Source organism: Cibotium barometz, chromosome 21, assembly GCF_041138505.1.
Source record: "Cibotium barometz isolate CiBa-2024 chromosome 21, ASM4113850v1, whole genome shotgun sequence".
Classification (NCBI taxonomy): domain Eukaryota; kingdom Viridiplantae; phylum Streptophyta; class Polypodiopsida; order Cyatheales; family Cibotiaceae; genus Cibotium; species Cibotium barometz.
In genome coordinates, this window is record NC_141066.1 from 17344005 (window position 1) to 17365432 (window position 21428).

General features: G+C 44.9%; 1 protein-coding gene across 2 annotated transcripts in view; it reads left to right on the top strand.

Moving 5' to 3' along the window:
• SFR2 (Glycosyl hydrolase superfamily protein) overlaps window positions 1-20785 on the top strand; it is a 38452-nt gene extending 17667 nt beyond the window's left edge. For both annotated transcript variants that reach the window (XM_086815467.1, XM_086815468.1), the window contains 5 exons: window positions 11313-11487; window positions 11575-11808; window positions 11927-12076; window positions 12178-12307; window positions 20267-20785. In XM_086815467.1, the coding sequence (XP_086671593.1) occupies window positions 11313-11487; window positions 11575-11808; window positions 11927-12076; window positions 12178-12307; window positions 20267-20520 (943 nt within the window). In that variant the 3' untranslated portion in view covers window positions 20521-20785. The remainder of the gene's footprint in view (window positions 1-11312; window positions 11488-11574; window positions 11809-11926; window positions 12077-12177; window positions 12308-20266) is intronic.
• Window positions 20786-21428: the final 643 nt, after the last annotated feature.

The window sequence follows — 21428 nt, forward strand, 5'->3', positions numbered from 1 at the left end:
GTAAACCTTGGAGAGGAGATGACTTTTAAATTTTTATAAAGAAAAATTTAAAGTAAAAAAAACGAAAGCCCAAAAATAACGAGTGCTTTCCTTGTTTTTTTTTTTTTGCTTCCCTCCTGGATTGGCCACCGCCGGTTGGCTGTCTGCAGACGTCACCATGGCCACCTGAATTGCCGGATCTGCCAGCACCAGCCTGAGTGTGCGTGGCCTAGGTGCCGGCCTGCTGTGCTTGGCCTGGGCATCAGCCCGCCTGGCCTGGCCTGGCCTGGGCACCAGCCCGCTTGGCCTAGGCGCCGCCTGGGCTGGCTGTGCTAGCCTCGCCACAAGGCCACGTGGCCTGGGCGCCCGCCATGCCTAGCCTTGGTGCCGGCCTGGCCTGGTTGCTTGGCCGCCTAGCCTTTGGCGCCTTCAGCCCGTCGGTAGCCACCTCCTGCAAACGTGCCAGCGTACAAAGCCGTCGCCTTCTTCTCACACGTGCTCTCTCGCTCGTGCGTTCAACGAAAAGCAACATGCTTTTTTTCCTTTTTTCTGGTTTCTCCCACTACAGTACATGCGACTGCACAACGAAACATGCTTCTTCTTTGCAAAGCAATCAACCCTACTTAACTACCATCCCCCCCATCAACATGGGTTTCTTTGAAGAAGGAAAACACATACTATTCTGAAATCTGCAGTATGCACAGAAAAAACAGCAAGTTTTTAACACATACCGTTCTTCGACCTCTTCTTCTCTACCTACCGACTTGCTTGTTCACGATGTATGCTCTGATACCACTGTCAAATCCCCATGGATCCCCTCGTGATCGATCTTGGTTCGAAACTCGAATCCTGCAAACAAACGAACAAACAAACAAGCAAGGGGGTGCAGGCCTGACTCACCGACAGTCGTGGACAAGCCCACAGTCTTGGCTGTCCCCACCGAGCCACGAGCTGAGCTAACTAGGTTGACGTACCGACCAATCTCCTCCTCGCGACGTCCCATACCGCCACGAAGCTGCCCTCGCGGGCCTCGAGACTGCTGTCGGCCTCGGCTGCATAAAGCAGGTGCACGTCTGCACTAGATCCAGGCTCCAAGACCATAGAGCTCTCACAAACTCGCGAGGCTCTCTATAATACAATAACTAACCTTGGCCACCCTTTTATAGGCTCTTGGCCGGTCATCGGGCGTCCACACTTGGCCGCCCGTCCGTCCATACTTGGGTGCCCGCCCGTTAGTTTATCCCTAACTCAGCTCGTCAATCAGCTTGCCTAGTTCCAAGCTTCCCCAAGCCTCGAAACTAGTCTTGCATGCGTGTAGCACACGGTAGATACACACTGTGCACATGACACAATCTTCTTGAGATCCACCTTGATGCCCCTCTTTGCTCACAATGTGACCAAGTTACTCCACTTCATGAGCCATAAAAGTTACATTTGCTCTCCTTTGCATACAAGTGCTTGTCCCTCAACACCTTAAGCACTTCTCTCACATGCATCAAATACTCATTCTTGCTATAAATGAGGATATATGTAACTATTTGGTCCTCCATGCTCTTTTAACATGATGGAACTCATGCCCGGACACTTGGATACACATGGGAACATGGATCTTTAGGTTGGCACAGGAAAAAGCACCATCATGGGTCAAAAAGCAAGAAAAGCAAAAAGTCAAACTATGTTGACCAAAAGCTGAGAGCACCATTGGAAAGAGGACATTGAACTGGATCAAAAAGCTAAAAGCCGCGTCCTTCAAAAAGCAGCTCCAAGGCCAAAAAGCAAGGTCCTAAAGATTATAAAAGCACAAATCAAGAACTTTGACTATTATTTATATTTAATAGAACAAAAGCAAAGAGGCAAAGCAAAAGCAAGAAAATAAAACAAAAGCAAGAGGCAAAGAAAAAGCAAGGCAAGGCAAAATCATGGACCCCCATAAGTATATAAGAAGCTTGTACCCTCATGGTGGAACATAGAGAAAGAACTTGTGGAGATTTATTTGGAGAGCTTGAGGAAATTCATCACCAACTTTATCTCCATCCTCGCCAGCTTCAGCGCCAGCCTCACCGGTGCTCCGTCGCTCAACGCCAATCTCCGCTGTCACCAAAGCGCCGTCACTTGCGCCTCCATGTGCCGCTAGTTGCGCCACCCTGTTGTTCCGCCTTGTGTGCTGCTTGTGCCCGTGCGCCGCCACTGACTTTGCTCCGCCTCCGCCTTGTTACGCTGCCACCTGCACCGCAGCAACACCGCCCTGTGAACACGCCGCATGCGCCGCCTCTGCCCAGTGCGCCACTTGCGCTGCCTTGTGAGCTCTACGCCATCTCTGCCTGATGTGCTAGCGTTGCCTTGCTGAACCGCCTGTGTGTGCCGCCTACTGCCTCCAGATGCCACCGGTGTCAATGCTAGCCACTAGCGCCAACACCACCTAAGAGCACCGCTGCCGCCAACTCCTCTAAACCCCTAAGGAGGGGATTACCTTGTGGAGACACATACTCACCACCTTATACTGTGTCTCAACATTGACTTCAACCCGACCTCAACATCGGCACTCTTGTTTGATATTGTTTGCATTTGTTGTATTGGTCCGGGCATGGAAAAGCCCATGGATTGTTGTTGAAATAAATTCCTAAAGAGGGAGCGGGGCCTGTTCGATGCTTAGCGTGGTGTACTGTGTAAAACCCCTGTACCCATCTTTCTCTTCTCCTCTCTGTAATTATATCTCTTGTACATGTGGTTGAATTTGTCAGTGCACGCTCTGTTGGACTTATAGTGGTATCAGAACAAGGATTTCTCTTGAAGAAATCTTTTCAGGGGTGACAGAACCATGTCGAGAGTTGAGGGAGACCAAGGACCTCAAGAAGAGAACAACTACGAAGCCAACCCAGAGCATCAAGGAGGAATCCAAGGCCGCTTATTTGTCTCTCATGAGACCATGGCATCAGTAGAATACCAAGATTTTCAAAAGTTTAGACAGTATCTTTAGGATGAAGAGCTCCTAGCTTGGAGAGCCAAGAAGGAACAAGACTACAAAAGAGCTCAAATGTTCGAAGACCTTATCAAAGACCAGGCCACTAATGCTAAAGGTGTGGAAGCCGCCAAAGCATACTTATGAGTTGAAGGGGTTACCATTGGAGAAGAACCCAAAGCCACCCGATCCATCAGTCATGGAGGACAAGGAACCTTCAACCGGCAAAGTGGACTTCAAGCCGGGAGAGAAAAGCATAAAGTTTGATGCCTTTTATGGAAAGCGGGATACCCAAAAAACCCTATCCTTCATCAAACAGTTTGACGTTGCCTTTGGAGGAGAGGACTTCTCTGAAAAGTCCAAACTCTGCATGGTCCGTATGCATTTGAAGGTTGCCGCCTTGAATTGGTGGCTAAAAATGGTACACGATGGAACCGAGCCTACTTCATGGACTGACTTCAAAACCATGTTCAACAAGAAGTTCCTTCCTGCTAACTTTGAGACAGATGTGCAAAAGGAATGGGATGAGGTAAAGCAAAAGGCCGGAGAAAGTGTGGCAACATATCTTAATAATTTTTCAGCCGTCTCATTGAAGTTTACCTCATATACTCGCATCCCATCATTGATGGAATGCGTAAGTTTGTCAATAGATTGCAACCAAAGCTTATGCAAGCAGTTTATATGGGGGAATCTAAAACCTTGGAAGAAGCCCAAGACAAAGTCTTGCAAGCCGAAGCTCTACATATGCCTTGGATGGTGGGAAAATCAAAGAATGAGAATCGAGACTCGTCTCAAAAGAAGAGGTTCAAAGGAGGATCTCAAGCAAGGAACGAGGCACAAGAAAAGAAGAACAAGAATGAGGATAAACCCCCATTGTACCAAAAGAAGCTGTCCCACAAGCGACTTGAGGAGTATATCAAAGAAGGTAAATGTTTCCAATGTGGAAAGAAAGGACACATGGCTGCAAAATGTCCTGATAGGCCAAATCAAGAAGCCAAACCGCCCCAAAGTAATGCATTACTGAAAGAACTCCAACATCAAGATGATCATCTAGGTATGTAATTCAGCCGCATTAGCGGACATGCAGATTTCACATTGTGAAGTTTTCGTCTGAGTTGCGACCAGTTGATATTGTGCTAATTCTTTCTAGCTTTAGCGGTGCATTTGCCCTATCAACTACTTATTTGCTATACTAATTCTTTCTATTTGCTACTTCCCTTAGTGCTAGGCTTCATTATGGCTGAGTCTGCCCTGCATCTCCGGAGGTTTGACAGACACTCAGTGGGATAGAAACAAGATTAGGTTTCCTTTTAAAGACAAGAATGTAACTTTTGATGCAGGAGTTGAGGGGAATTCCATTCCACTCATTAGTCATGTACAAGTTCCTAAAGCAATAAAGCAATCTATTTTCTTGTACTTGATATATATAAGAGATCCTAAGGAATCTGAGAGTGATGACTCACTCTCAACTCTTGATCATGAAAGGAAGGATTTCCTAAAGAAGTATGAAGATTGTTTTGCAAATACCTTCCAGGAGAGCTACCTCCAAAGAGACCGGAAGATCATAAGATGGACATCATGCTAGGAAGCTCACCTCCTAACAGACCTCCTTATCAAGTGAGCCGGAATAAAAAAGAGGAGATTATGAAACAAGTGGCCGAGCTTTTGAAAAAGGGTTTGATTCGACCTAGCTCGTCACCTTTTTGCTCCCCAGTCTTATTGGTTCAGAAAAAGGATGGTTCTTGGCATATGTGTATTGATTATAGGGCTCTTAACAAGATCACTGTAAAGAACATGTTTCCTATTGCTAGGATTGATGATATCCTAGAGAGATTGGATGGAGCCACTATCTTTAGCAAAATCGACTTAAAGAGTGGTTACCATCAAGTCAGGATTGTTCCAGAGGACATTCACAAGACCGCTTTCAGGACTACCTTTCGACTCTATGAGTATTTGGTGATGTCTTTTGGTCTTACCAATGCCCCGGCTACTTTCAACCGAATGATGAAAAGAATATTTCGAGCACATAGAAAGTTTGCAGCTATTTTCTTTGATGACATTATTGTGCATTCAAAGAATGAAGAAGAGCATCGAAAGCACTTGGATATGGTATTTCAAGAATTGTGGAAGTACAAGTTGCATGTGAATGGCAAGAAGAGTAAGTGAGTTCTTTTTGTGAGAAATTCACTACTTGGGCTGTATAGTGTCCAAGGAAGGGGTCAGCATGGACCCAGATAAGGTCAAGGCTATTATGGAATGGCCAGAGTTGACTAGTGTGCATGCAATTCGAAGTTTCCTTGGCTTATGCTCTTACTACAAGAAGTTCATCAAGTGGTTTGTTGTGGTTGCAAGCCCACCACATGATTTGACAAAGAAAGCCGTGGGATTTCAGTGGGCCAAAGAATCCTTTGAAGCACGAAAGTTTTATGCTAGCAAAGGACCAGTATTCTATCAAAACCATTTATGGTAGAGTGTGATGCCTCAGCATTGGAGTAGTCTTGAAGCATTGGAGCAGTCTTGAACTAAGAGAGCCATGTCGTGGCTTATGAGAATCGAAGACTTCAAGGAGCTGAAAAGACCGCACCTACATACGAGAAAGAATTGATGGCTATCATTCATGCCTTAAAGATTTGGAAGCACAATCTTATGGGTGTTGAGTTTGTTATCAAGACGGATCATCAAAATCTTAGGTATTTTATGTCTCAACCTAAGATATCATAAAAGCATATAAGATGGGCTAGTTATTTGGCTCAATTTCATTTTCAGATTATGCATACCCATGGTAAAGACAATAAAGTAGCATATGCTCTGTCTTGAAGACCAATGATCAATGCAGTTTCTATGGGATATCATTTGGACTTCACTATGATGAAAGATCTTTATGCTACAAATGAAGATTTCAAAATCATATGGAACAAGTTGCAGAATGGAGACTTGGTGAGCTCTTATGCCATCAAGGAAGGTTTTCTTATGATGCAAACCCATTTATGTGTGACCAAAGACTCGAGACTAAAAGTAATGGAGGAATGCCATGCCCCACCTTATATGGGACATAGAGGTATCATGACAACAACTCAAGCTTTGGAGAGCTATTTCTATTGGCCTAGCACGAGAAGTGACATCGACCAATATGTTCGAGAATGTTTGGTTTGTCCGAAGGTCAAGTTTGATCGACAAAAACCTGCAGGATTATTGCAACCTTTGCCAATACCCAATATTCCATGGAAAAGTATTGCTCATCTTTGGGTTGCCAAAGTCAAGATTTGAGAATGATGGAATATGGACTATTATTGACAGGTTCAGTAAGCAAGCCCCACTTCATTCCAGTGAAGAAGACCATTTGCATAGATCATATGGCGAGATTGTTTATTCAATAGATTTTCAAGCATCATGGATTACCCAAATCCATTGTAGGGGATAGAGATCCTCGGACTACCAATTTCTTTTGGAGAGCACTTTTTGACAACATGGGGACGAAGCTGAATTTCTCTTCGGCTTATCATCCTCAAACAGATAGACAAAGTGAGATTGCAAACCTCACTATTTTGGATATGCTAAAGTGTTAAGCTCTCAAAGCAAAGGATCAATGGGAGAAGTACTTGCCATTGGTTGAGTTTGCCTACAACAACATTGTTCACTCTTCAATAGGCAAAGCTCCTTTTGAGATTATTTATGGCAAACCATTGTTGTTGCGTATTCTAAAGACCAAGGAAGAGATCTTCCATGCGGAGGAGTTTGTTCGAGATTTGGATACAGTCTATTGAGACATCTCAAGCTAAGTAAAAGAAATCTGTAGATAAGCATAGACGGGAAGGCCGTTTTTGAAGAAGGGGATCGGGTCTTATTGCGATTTGAAAAAGAAGACTTAGAAAGTCTAAAGCTAAGGAGCACAAGGAACCTAAGCTTACCTCCAGATATTATGGACTTTTTCAGGTTACTACTAAGATCAACGATATATGTTATCGATTAGACCTTCCAGATCATTGAAGGATACATAATGCCTTCCATGTTAGTTTATTGAAGCCATATACATGATTATCCCCAGAGGAGCCTGTATTGGAGGATCCACTAGAAGTGGAAGAACGAAGAAGAAATCTTACAGCCAGAATAGATTGTATTCCATTTCGTGAGAAAAAGAGGAAGGAAAGTGGTCAGAAAATTTCTCTTGAAGTTTAAGAACTATTCGCCTATGGATGCGAAATGGATGCCAGGAGAGTACTTCAAGGACTACCCAGATATTCTTTGAGCTTATGAGGAAGTAGTTGGTCCAGATGTATTTGAAGTGTAGGCTTGAAACGTCTTGTGATCAAGACAAATTTAAGAGGGAGGGATTGTACATCTAGCCCTCTTCATTGTATATATTTATATTGAAATGGAATTGATCATTATCTTGCTTATTTAATGGTCTTTATTGGATATCCAGCAGTTTGGGTGGCAACGATGTCCGAAAGCCCAAGGAGCAACATTTGTATATGGGAGGCAATGTTGCCAGAAGACCCATTGGACGGCAACTATGCTAGATACTTTGGACTCCGCAGTCGGGCGGTCATAGCGACTAGATGGCCCAGATAACTGTATTGGATTTCGTAGTCGGGCGGTCATAGCGACCAGATGGTCCAGATGATTGTATTGGATTTTGCAGTCGGGTAGTCATTGCGACTAGATGGTCCATATGACTGTATTGGATCTCATAGTTGGGCAGTCAATGTGACCAGATGCAAAGGACTATGGAAGACTTCTCAGGCGGTCCTAGTGACCCGATGGCCTTGAGGATAGTTTGAGCGGTTTTCCTCGGGAACTAGATAGCTCAACACGGTTTCGATGAAACCAGACAGGACAATCCATGAACATGAGGATCATTACTTCTGCATTGCATATTGATGCATGTTTGAAATTCTTGGACTTTGTGTGCTGTTTTTTTATGTATGGATAATGCTTAGATTTATGGCATGTGATAGTCCACTGGGCTCCAGACTACCTGGCCAGTACCTGAAATACCTAGTAGACGCGAATGATAGACGCGAATGATGCATACTTGTTTTTGTTGACTAGCTTGTGTCTAGTTTTTGTAGAAGGTGAGTATGCATTTATTATATCTAATACATGTGACAGGCTATGAAGAACATGTACCATCAAGAACAAGGACATTGGTCAAAGAAAGGCATAAAGATGTTGCCAGAGGAGCAGAAGGCACAACATATATGAGAAAAGACCAGATACACAAGAGCACCAGATGGGGCTGGTACCACGATCATATGGAATATTTGTAACCCACAGTTGAGGACAACTGTGATATAAGAGGGACTGAATGTAATTATTTGGTCCTAAGTGTGGACATCCAATTGCAAACCAACACAATGTCTATTGGCCCCATGCCCAACACTAGCAAATCAACTTTGCATGTGTATTCATTAGAGAGCATGACATCCACATCATTGCAAACCATTGTACAATCCTCCTTTGCTTCATTTGCCACTTGAACCATATACAAAGAAGACAAAGCCATAGGATGCAACTTGAGATTGTACAATGACTTCCGGTTCACAAAGCTATGTGTGCTACCACTATCCACCAATATATGTGCCACTCTTCCATTTACCGAAACTTTTAAGTCTCAAGGTATCAGAATGGTGGATCATTTGCGATTTGAGAGCCCGATTTGGATCGTTTGATGTTGGGATTGTTGGAATGTTGGATCTTCTGTGATTGGAGAGCTTGAATTGGATCGTTGGAACATTGAATTGCCGTGATCGGAGAGCATCGAATCAGATTGTCCAAACGAATCGCTGGAATGTTGGATCATCTGTGTGATTAGAGAGCCTGAACAAATTGTCTGATGTTGGTGATCGTCCGAACAGATTGAAGGAACACTGGATCGTCTACGAGTGGAGAGCTCGGACGAATCGTCTGATGCTGGTGATCGTCCGAACGAATCGTTGAACGTTTGGGTTCGTCAGCATTGGAGTGGAGAGGAGAATGAGAAGGTGCAGGACCTGCTTCTGCGATCTGAAAGTTTGAACAGATCGTTGAGTGATGAATAGATGGAAATCATCTGCAATGTTGAAATCGTGAATGATCTTGGATCAGTGTTCTAAATAGATCGTTGAGTGTTGGAGTGCTGGAACTCATCTGTGATGCTAAAATCATGACCAATCTTGGAGCACAGGGTTCTGAACAGATCATTGAGCACTGGAGTGCTAGAACTCACCGCGTCTGCAAGCCCAAATAGATTGTTTGGAGTATGTCATAGTTGCAGCACCCTAGCCTTGGAGCACAGAGTTCTTTGTTGGAAAGAATGATAGCTTCCATGCTATCCAGTCTTGACTCTAGCTATTACCCTAGAGAAAACATAGCTAACCCTAACTCTAGCCAAGATCAAGAGCTTGCTCACACAAAACCCTAAATCTAGATCAAGTTCAAAGATCAAGCTCAGAAACCATTACAAGAGAGAAACATGTAGAGAAGTGAAATTTGCACTCATTTACATGGAGTACAGACATGTGAAATCTCATATGGGAGAAGGAATCTTGCAAGAAGCAAGAAGATATGTAATCTTGATTAGTAGAATGATTGATAACTCATTAGGGTCATAGCTCCCTTTTATACTTGAGCCCTCATTACATACTACCTTTTGTTGTCCACCCTTGTGGCCTTGACCCTTAGCTCTATGTCCACATCCATCATTAATCTCCCATGGCCGTTGGCTCATATAAATATATACAAATCAAGAGTAACCATGTTACAACCACCAAATGGGAAACACCAGCTTACTGTTACTGTTTTTAAAGTGACACAGTTTGCATTGTATGCTGAATGGGGAGAGAATACCTAAAGAACACCCAACACTTCCTTGGGAAAGACCTCACTCAACAACAAGAACCTTGATGAAGGAATCTGCATGTAAATGATTTGTCGTCAGGATGTCCGAAAGTTATTTATGGTAAAGGAGCTTAAATTGTGGAAATGAAGAACGTGTATTGACAAATTGCCCTGAAATCGTTCAAGAGGAGAGAGCTGTTGTGAAACGATCTTGGATGTGTAGGGCAATACCAAACAACTTGTAAAACATAGGAAACTATGTAAAGCATGGGGAGAACTTAAGGAACAATCGGCTTTGTTTTTGTTTGATGATTGTTCATTGGACAACTTTATTTCCATGGAGATTGAAGCCTACTTGTAAACAGCCCTTTTGTGCTTTTCTAGAGACCTTTCTATGGCTGTCTGCACTTGTGCAAATGCAATATCAAGATCCTTGACATACTCATCTTTGCAAAAATCTGATCCTTAGTTTGAAGGATGGGTGGCACTACCACACGGCCATAGACAATCTTAAAAGGCGCTTTGCCAGTGGATGAATGTGTTGTGTTGTATGCAAACTCCACAAGTGGCAAAAACTTCTCCCAAGCTGATTTTTTATCAGCCACATGAAATTTCAGCATATCAAGCACGTCTAAATTTTCTATTTCGCTTTGCCCATCTGTCTAGGGATGATATCCAGACAAGAAACTCAATTTTTGAAACTCAAATTTCTACTCATATTGTCAAACAAAGCACCCAACAGAGGCTCGTTGTCCTTGGGTACGATAGTTGTGGGCATCCCATGATGTTTGAAGACCTGTGCTAAGAAAATTTGAGCCATCTGCTTTGCTCTAATGGTCTTCTTGACAGGATTAAAATATGCTTGATTGCTAAGCCTATTAACAATAGTCCATATGGCATTATTCCCAAAAGGTGCTCTAGGTAAATCCATGATGAAATCCATTGCAATACTTCTCCAAGGTTGGTTTGGGATAGGCAAGGGATGAAGTAAGCCATGCGTTTTATGCCCATCAAATCTAACCTTTTGGCACATTATTTAGCTTCGAGCATAAGCTTTAATAAATAATTCTCAAGTACATGTGTAGTAGCAAGAATGTTCCTTTGTCCTGCATATGGTGGTGCATGACATTCATCCATGGATTTCTTGCAAAGGTTCTTAATCACGCATAACCGGTTTTGCTTCATAAGGTTTCCCTTGCTTACCATGTAAAAAGCGTATGTTGTTCCATCTTGTATGGCTGCCCATAGCATGCAACACCTTCGTCCAAATGATGAGAATTTCTCATCTCAAATGGGATCTTGATGTAAGATCATTTTCTTACATTTTCTTCTTTGTAAGATCATTTGATGGTGAAGCCAAATTTGCAAATCGATTGGACTATTTTTTTTTTCAAGCTCCCTCGTGCTAGAAACCTCAGGTTAATAGCCTGAACATCAGCTGATGATTGCTGCAACTTGCTCCAATTCTCTTCCTTTCTATAGTAGTTGCTCTTTGTATTTGATGATGCTCACAAGCCAATATGTGTGTTTGACCAAGGGCTGTTTGCTTTTACAGTGATAAGAGACAGAGGAGGGCAAAAGTTGGCGTCTCCCATCACGTCTCTTTCATGCGTCCATTTGGTCTTTTTGACATTTCAGCAGTGGTATTAAGTGACCAGCTGACTCGCTTTGCATACATAGACGATATTTGCCACAAGCTTGATTTTGTAGGCATAAACTACTATGGCCAGGTATGGGTTTCTTGAATGGTATCTCATATTGTAATGCTTTCCAAGTTTGTAATGAAAATCCTCCTCACATTCTTATTTCCAATGCAGGAGGTGGTGTCTGCACCAGGGCTGAAGCTGGTGGAAAATGATGAGTACAGTGAATCGGGGCGAGGAGTCTATCCCGACGGCTTGTATCGGGTCCTGGTTGCATTCCATGATCGGTATAAAAAGCACAACCTCCCTTACATAATCACAGAAAACGGTGTCTCAGATGGCACCGACTACATTCGTCGACCTTACCTGCTGGAACATCTCTTGGCGATTCGTGCAGCCATGGATAAGGTGTGGTTTCATGTTGGATTGGTGTGGCCATTTCATAACACTCCTGAATCCTTTTGTAACTGGTGACCCCATGCTTGCTTTCTGTTTGCCTTAAATAATATAATCTTGTCTTTTTCAGGGTGTTCCAGTCCAGGGCTACTGTTTTTGGACTACCTCCGATAACTGGGAATGGGCAGATGGATATGGCCCGAAATTCGGACTTGTAGCAGTAGACCGTGAGAACAATCTGAAACGAATCCCTCGCCCTTCTTATCACTTATTCTCTGAGGTAAAAGTGTAGCTTACAATGCCTGCACAAATGTCTTTAAATGGGTATTAAATTAAACTTGTTCCTTGTGTAAGCTTGGTAGTCTGAATGGGTTTTGGTAGGTCGCAAAGACTGGGAAGGTAACTAAAGAGCAACGGGACAAGTCTTGGGCTGAGCTACAGATGGTTGCAGCACAGGGAAAGAAACGACCTTTCTGTCGTGCAGTGGACAGCAATGGTCTGATGTATGCAGGTAAATATCAATTCTTTGAAAATTAGCAAACAGGGGTAGGGAGTGGGGTTGGTTGAGGAGCTGTGTGCACATGTGTGTGCGCACGCACACATTGGTGTTCTTTTATTTTCCGGGAAATAGATCCTTCTATTAGTTATGAAAAACCAGCCGATAGGCTGAATACCAGAACCTCCAATAGAGGAAAAAACATTGGTAAGGGTAGTCCCCTCCTTGGCTGGCCGCTCTCAGAGGGAACTACCTCATACAAGGAAAGGGGGGGGGGAAGAGTGACCTTCCTCCAGGGTTGAAAGCTGTCCCACAGTCACTTCCAGTAGTCTCTGAGGAAGCTAGGCGATATATCTTGGGAGGCCCAGTGGTCTGCTGAAGCGGGAGTACCGTGAATCTCATGCATCTAGATCCGGCGGCCTAGCCATGCCGAGTAGTAAAAAAAGGGGGTGATTGGGCTCTCTGGGCCGAAGGGGTCTGTCCACTCCCAATTGCCAGGGTCCCACTGAATCTGCGTCAAAGGTCAGTGCTCCTAGAACCAGAGTTTCTAGGACTTGTCTCAGGCTACCTGCATCGCGGGGCCGGGGGGGGGGGGGGGGGGGGGGGGGGGGGGGGATGGATGTGCCTGTGGTGCTCATGGAAGCCTCAGAAAATGAGAGTTGGTCCCCCGTCTCATCCTAGTACCACCAAGAGATGTCATGGCGCGTGAAAGCTCCCAGCCATTGGGGAGGGGAGAGGTCCTGGAGGGGGGTTTGCCAGTTGGGGGGATGGCTAAGTCAATGGTGAGGATTATCTGCTCTCTGCCTCGGATCTCAACGAAGCGTTTGTCCTGAGCCTCTTGAGGAACCCACTTGAAACTAGTCCACTTGCTAAGAGACTGGTCCGGGCCAGAGCTCAGGGGGCCCCAGGCTATGTGAGAATGCGCATCCACATGGTGACAATTGGGCATCCTGAAGAGGCGGTTCTAGATCAATGGCTGGCAGAGTCTCTCCTTGTTTGGGGCCGGACAGAGCTGCTGAAGGGCTGTCTTGAGAGGTGGCCCCAAACTCTCATCGAAGTGGCTGCGAATTTGTTCTCAAAGGCATTGCTCAGGCCTCGAGATTGGGCCTCCGTGAAGATTCGTCATAGGGGCCGCCCAGTGAGGGGGTCTCAGCTGAGATCCGGTCAATCAAAAAGGCTTTCCAAGGCTCACCGCCAGGCAGAAGGCCCCTGACGATCAACTTGCCAAGCAGGGCTCTGCTATGCACAACTAGGTCAATGATGCCCAATCCTCAATGTTTTCGAGGCTGAGTAATCACCCTCCAGGCCACCTTGGCCCGAGCCGACTGGTTGTTTGACCCAGCTCACAGAAAGTTCTAGATCAGTCACGTGACCTAAGCACGCTTTAGAAACCGCCCAGCAAGAAGTGATGTACCACATGGTGGCTAGGAGCACATTGTTGGCCATGATTATGTGGCTGGCGAGGGAGAGGCGGGTGCTGCTGCAATACAAAGCGTCTTTCGCATGCTCAGAAGAAGGGGGGCTAGCTGCTCCTCAACTGAGATGTCAATCCCAACTTGACACCTGAGGTATCTGATCGGGGTGCCCCTGGGGATTCACTGAAATGACTCAACTGGGCGCCAAGCCGGGGTGGGTGAAGATCCTACCCAAAAACCAGGCGATTTGTGTGGTTTTGGGTTGATCCGAGCTCTAGGCTAGGCAGAAAGTCTTGATGGTGAGGGAAAATCTCTGAAGGCTCCCCTCCTCTCGTGAGAGGTAGGCGGCTGTGTCATGTCCGAACTCCGAGTCAAGAAGCTCCTCTTGGGATCTAATGGGGAGGCAGAGACCTTTCAGTCCTGTCTCCTGCCCGGAGAGAGAGCTGCTCATCGCCTCCCCCACAAAGGGGGGGCGAGAGGGCATCCCTGTCTAACTGATCTGGAAATTTGAAACCCATCCCCCTTGCCCCCCAAGATGAGAACCTGACTGTGAGCTGTCGAACACAGGGTGGATACCCTCTAATCCATCCAGGTGGAAAACCCATCCTGAGCATGGTGCCCTCCAGAAAATCCCAATTGACCCTGTCATAGACCTTCTCAAATTCCAGAAGTAGAACTGCCATGTCCTCTGTGCGAAGCCTGGCTGTTGCTGTCACCTCTCAAAAGGTGAAGATGTTATCCAGGAGGCTCCTATCTTGGATGAAGCCGGTTTGGGTGCCATGGATCAGGTCGAGGAGATGAGGCTGCTGGCGTCGGCTGATGGATTTGGCGAGTATTTTGTAAGCGTTTTCTAGGAGGGTGATGGGGCCCCTTTATCGAATCTCCAAACGGTCACTATCCTTCTTGAGAATCAAGTGAATCAGCCCCTCAGAGAGTCTCTTCGGCTTGTGACCTGATGCCATGATCTCATTGAAGGCGGCCATGAAACCGCCTTCCATGAGATCCCAATGACATAGAAAGAGAGTGACCGGCAAGCCATCCTTGCCTGGACACTTGCCCTGCTGAAGGGCTGGAAGTGAATCTCGCAACTCAATGAGAGGGAAAGGGGGGCACAAAAGGGCCTGGAAGCTTGGGGGTACCACCTCTTGCGTATGCTGCCAGACTCTCTTCCTCACTGCCTCCACTTGCAGGGTGAGGGAATCTGCTGACAGGAGACCTTCGAAGAAACTTGTGGATATGGCCCATAACTGAGGGGGATCTGCTGCTATGTTACCATTTGGGCTCCTCGACCTTGGAACCCCATCTTTGCGATGGTGAGAGCTTGTTGCCTCAAAGAAATCATGGGTGACCGTGAGTTCAAAAGGAGGCCCTGGCATGGTAATATTCTCCCATGGAATATTCAGAATCGGCAAGGGTTGCAATAATCCTGTGGGCTTTTGTCGATCAAACCAAACATTCTCGAACATAAAGCTCAATGTCCTCTCTCATGCTAGGCCAATAATAATAGCTCTCCGAAGCTTGAGTTGTCAAGATGTTGCTATGCCCCATGAAGGGTAGAGCATGGCACTCTTCCATTACTTTTGGCCTCAAATGCTTTGTTACACAAATGGGTTTGCATCATAAGGAAACCCTCCTTGATGACATAGGAGGTCACCAAATCTCCATTCTGTAATCTGTTCCAAATATCCTGAAAATCCTCATCGGTAGCATGAAGATCTTTCGTCAAAGTAAAATCCATATGATAACCCATAGAAACCGCATGGCTCATGGGTCTCTGAGATAATGCATTTGCTACCTTGTCGTCTTTTCGGCTTCTTGAAGTCTTTGACTTTCATCGGCCACAGCATGGCCCTCTTGGTTCAAGACTGCTCCAATGCAATCTCTTGAGGTCATAGTTACATGGGATGCAAAATGGGGATGGGGAACGGGGACGGAAAAGATTGAGAATGGCCATTCCCTGTGAGACTATAGAGTGACATGGGACGGGAATGGAAACGGGAAGATGCTACCGTCCCCAACATTCCCGAGTCTGAAAATGCCCATTGCCTGTGACTATGTGTTTGAGGCATCACATTCAACCACAAAAGGCTTTGACAATCCGGAATAATCAACACTAGTCCTTTGCTAGCATAAAATCTCAATGCTTTGAAGGATTCTTTTTCAGCTTTGGTCCACCGAAATCCCACGGCTTTCTTAGTCAAGTCATGCAATGGACTAGCCGCCACTGCAAACCACTTGACAAACTTCCTAGTATGAAATCAATCATCTGATGAACTTTGGATCTCTCTGGCTTCTTGCTTTGGCTTGTCCAAGTGTCCCTTCTTTCCACATTGAAAACATTTCCCTTCTTTGGCATATTCCTCAAGTTGCTTGAGGGACAATTTTCTTCGAAAGAGTGAAGGTTTGTCCTCACTCATATCCTTCTTCTCTTGAAGCTCGGTTCTCGACTGGGATCGGTCTTTAAACTTCTTCTTTTGAGGTGGATCTTGGTTATCATTCTTTGTCTTGCCCTCCATCCAAGGCATGTACAAAGCCTCAGCTTGTAAAGATTTTTCTTGAGCTTCCTCCAAAGTTTTCGGACTAGCCATATACACTGCTTTCATAAGCTTAGGTTGAAGTCCATTCACAAACTTAAGCATTTCCATTAGCAGTGGAATAGGATTATAAGAAGTAAACTTCAATGAAACAGCTGAAAAGTTGTTAAGATAAGTTGCCACATTTTCACCGGCTTTCTGCTTTACCTCGTCCCACTCTTTTTGCACATCAATTTCAAAGTTTGCGGGTAGAAACTTCTTGTTGAACAACACGACCTTGAAGTTGGTCCATGTCTTTGGCTCGGTTCCTTCTTGTACCACCTTTACCCACCAATTCAAGGCGGCATCCTTCAAGTGCATGCAAACGATGGGAAGCTTGGACTTTTTGGTGAAGTCCTCTCCTCCAAAAGCGGCATCAAATTGCTTGATAAAAGATAATGCTTTTTGTGTATCCCTCTTTCCATAGAAAGCATCAAACTTGACACTCCTGTCTCCTAGTTTGAAGTCCATTTTGCCGGTTGTTTTAGGCTCCTTTACCTTCCTTTCTCTTGCTAGGCCCGATTCCCGAAGAGGTTGCATCCGAGAGAGTAGGCCTAGGAATAGCCTCCCTATTTCCTCCACGGGAAATAGACGTGGTAGCTCTAGATCCTTTTGTAATGGTGACTCCTTTTGTACGAAGATAGGCTTTGGCAGCTTCAACTCCTTCGGCTTCAGTGGCTCTATCTTTGATGAAATCTTCAAACATTTGAGTCCTTGTTTTGTCTTGTTTCCTTTTGGCTTTCCAAGCTAGAAATTCCTCATCCCGTTTTGTCTTGTTTCCTTTTGGCTCTCCAAGCTAGAAATTCCTCATCCCTGATTAAGTGCCTGGATTGTTGAAAATCATGGTACTCTTTTGACAACATGGCAACGGTCTCATGAGTAAAGGATTGACGATCCTAGTTCCCATCCTGAAGTCCTGGATTAGCCTCATAGTTGTTTCTTTCATTAGGCCCTTGGTTGCCCTCTACTCTCGACATGGCTCTGTCACCCCAAGAAAGATTTCTCAAGAGAAATCTTGCTCTGATACCACTGTAAGCCCAGCAGGGTGTGCTGTGACAGATTTCACCACGTATCCAAGAGATAGAAATATAGGAGGAGAATATGGAGAGAGGGATGGAGAGAAGAGTTTAGGGAACTCAACACAGGACACACACCGAGTGGGGAAGAGATCCTGCCCCCTTTCAGGAATTTATTCAGGAACAATCCACGGGCTCGCAAGCCAGAATCAATACATCAATGAATACGAAAGCAAATAAATATGCCAATGTAGAAACCCAAGTCGGAGTCGATGTTGAGGTACGAGATCCTGATGCTGAGCACACCACGGAGATGACCCACAAGATCTCTCATTGGGCTAGTACCAGATCCAAATGCAAATCCAAATCCAAGTCCAAGCTTGTAAACAAGGTACACCGGAGATTCGTGTAGATGACGAAGTATTTGATGTTCAGTAGTAGGTTTAGTGCCCAATCCGGAATAGAAAACAGCCCACAAGGACCAAATAGAGGCATATGAACCATGGATGATCCACGCGGTAATTAGCAGTCAGAGCTGAGAGCCCAATAGTCGGCCGGAGAAGAATAGCCAGTTGGCGACAGCAGTACGGCACTGGGCAGCTTGTACAGCTGATTTCAGTTAGTGCAGATCATGCTGTGACGGCAGCAGAACAGGTGCAGGCGGCGCTTTCCAGCAGGTGGCGGCGTATAGATAGCAGCAGCGCTGGCTGCAACTGGTGGCGGTGGCAATGTTCGGTAGCAGGCAGTAGCTGGCGCAAAATAGGCTGCGCACACACATGCGGTTCAGGTGACGCAGCCAGGCAGACGCAGGCGGCAGTGGCCTGTACGGATGGCAGACAAGCGGCAGCGCTGGTGATAGATGGTGTAGAGGTGGAAGATGGCGGCGCTTGTCTAGTAGCAGGCGGCCAGGTGGCAGTACAGACAGCAGCACCCAGATGATAATGTTGCTGATGAAGATGATGATCTTCACACCTCCACGTTCTTGTATTTGGATCCTTTGAAAGGGGTTTGTTTCTTTTATACCTGAGGAGGGGATCTTGTTTTTTGCTAGAAAGCTATCCATGCTTTGAGTCTTTTTCACGTTGCTTTCCTCTTTTTTGTTTTTAATAATAAAATATTACTCAAATAAGGCCAACTTTTATTTAAAAGTTCTTGTGCTTTGCTTTTTTTGGCTTTAGGGCCTTGCTTTTTGGCCCTAGAGCTGCTTTTTGAGAAAGAAGCTTTTGCTTTTTTGTCTGGTTCAATCTCCTCTTGCTAGTGGTGCTCTTGGCTTGCAGTCAACTTAGTTTGACCTTTTGCTTTTCTTTGCTTTTTGACCAAAATTGGTGCTTTTTATGAGCAAACCTTATGGTCCTTATCTCTATGCCTCCTTCCACGTGTCTAGCGTCCGAGCAAGGGTTCCATCTTGTGAATAGAGCTAGGGAAGTCCAAATAGTTACATGATGGAAAGGGCAGGTATGGTCTTTTTAAATAACACCATGGGAACAACAACTTGCTTCCAAAGATGTGCCACCATAGCAAACAATGATGGGAAGGGCAAACCTATATCCATTGACTTATAGCCATGCCAAACAACCTCATGGGAAGGGCAACCTACTTCCAAAGACATACATATGGGAAACAACATTATGAGGAGGGCAACTTGCTTCCAAAGACAATTCATTATGGTAGACACAACATTATGGGAAGGGCAACCTGTATCTAGAGACATATGGCCCATACATCACACTGGCCTCACCAATGTGTCAAACAGCCAACTCTTCATGAAAATGGGCCTTAAAACCCTCTCTCCAGGTGAGCCAGTGCAAGTGAAGGATATCCTCTTGCTTATTAACGGGCCTGGGCAGCCAGGCACATCGTGAAGATAGGACCGGTGAAGCTTTAGGGATGAATTCATTGTGTGCCCTGGAAACCTTCATAAGCACATGTCACACGCCATGTGGATCGCTATTTCGAAGCCCAGAGTTTCATCCCATGGTCTACGGATTGAACCTGGTAGAGGAGAGGGCATTCCTTGGGAGGAACCGGCATATAGGGTAAATGGACCGGGAAGGTGGAGACACAGGAGTACTAAATGTTCAGATTCCCACCCTAAGATGAGATTCGTGAGGGATTTCTTTCTCTTTTTCCAGATGGATTGGACCTTCTTTCACAGGTAATGCAGTATGAGTACCAAAGATGCCTACCTACAAGAGCTTCGTCATCATCGATAGGTCATGCTGCGAGATAGCATTCCCTTTTGAGACTAGACACATCAGCCCCCAAGGATTCTGACCTTCAACTCGTCAGCTGCAGATCCAGGACATACTCCAGCCCCACCACACGTTGGGGATATCCTCTGAGCTCTGTGCTCTATGATGGAGGATGATACCATCATTTTTGGATGAGGCATGCATCTCTCTCACCCCACTGTAGCTAATGGCACATTGTGTTAGCCATGTGGTTACTTGTTTTACTCTTATCATCGACACATGTTCATAGTATAGGACGGTACCATCATTATTGGATGAGGCATGTATCTCTCCCTTCCCAATGCACCTACTGGCACCTTGTGTTAGGCACATGAATACTTGCTCTACTCTTATCATGGACACATATTGATAGTATAGGTAGCTAGTTTCTTTTTCAGTTTTAGTTTTCCCATGTATCAATATTTTCATGCAGATATTGTAACTTTGTTTGTTCTCATATACCCGTTGGGTCTTCCGAAGGTGTTAATCTCTCTCTCTCTCTCTCTCTCTCTCTCTCGCACATGTGCAATGGATGCACACACGTAGACATTAATCCTCTCTCTCTCTCTCTCTCTCTCTCTCTCTCTCTCTCTCTCTCTCTCTCTCACCCCCCCCAAAAAAGGGGTAAAAAATGCCCTAATGGATCTAAATCAGGTCTGGCCTTTTTGTTTGTTGTTAATTTCATGTGAAGTTTTATCTTTCCTTTAACTTACATTGTCAATGTTGCATGTGTTCACAGGGGGTCTAGATACACCTACAGAGAGGCCCTTTGTTGAGAGGGATTGGAGGTTTGGTCACTACAAGGTTGATGGCTTGCAAGACCCAATCAGTCGTCTTTTCAGGTTCTTGGGCCGTTTGGTTTTTATTGGAAGCCGAAGTTCCAGCACTAGTGGAAAGAGGTACACCCAATTGGATTTCCTTCCCACCAATACAGAAAGAAGTGAAGAGTTGGAGCCTCAAGAGGACCCAGCCAGGGTTCTAGTTGCTGCATAAAGCCCTGATTTGGCCTTTAGATCAATGATTGTAATCTAATAAAGGAGGGAAAAATGATGTCAATATACAGCAAGCCAAGTGCCAACAGTGTCATCGGTATGCTTCAAGCTTGCAATTATGCTACTGCTGAAGAAATGTTGTACACAGGGAACTGTAACTGATCAAGTTTAAGATGTGATGCACGCCAATTATAGGAGAGGTGCATTCTATTGTCTGTAAGACGTACGTTTTGAGACTCCAATCCTTTTACCAACAGGGCCACACACTCTCATAGTGTACCTTTCTTAGTGTGTGTGGTGGGTATGCCAATGTCATAGTTATCAATACCACCAAACGATTTCAAAACGGCACAATACCGAACAAATTAATAGGGCTTTTCAAATTTATAAAAACGGATTCATACGCCACATCATCAAAACAATATGACAAATCATGTGTATTAATACACCATGTCATGGATGAGAGACCATATCGAGACGACATAAGCTTCACACTAAACACATAAATAAGCATCAACGAAATCAAATGTATCTTTTGACAATCATGAAACCAAGGAAAAGCAAATAAAGAAAAGAGCAGCTCACTTCCAAATTGAACAAATATGAGTTTTCACCATTCTCATTACAATGCTATTGCAAATGTCTTTGATGCATCACACTCAAGTATCTGATCCTCATTAAATTCTGTAAACGACTCAGACTTAAAACCTTGCAATCTTTGTCCCCTCCCCTAATTCATGTCGGAGTCACCTTTGCAAAAGATATGTTATGTTGTCAGAACGCAACTATCCAAAAATAGAAGCCTTGTTAATCACGTTATACTTTGATGAAAAAAAAACTTTAAAAAGACAAGTAAAGCAAGTAGATCAAAATATAATCAGTTAAAGGTGAAATTAATTACAAGCCTGA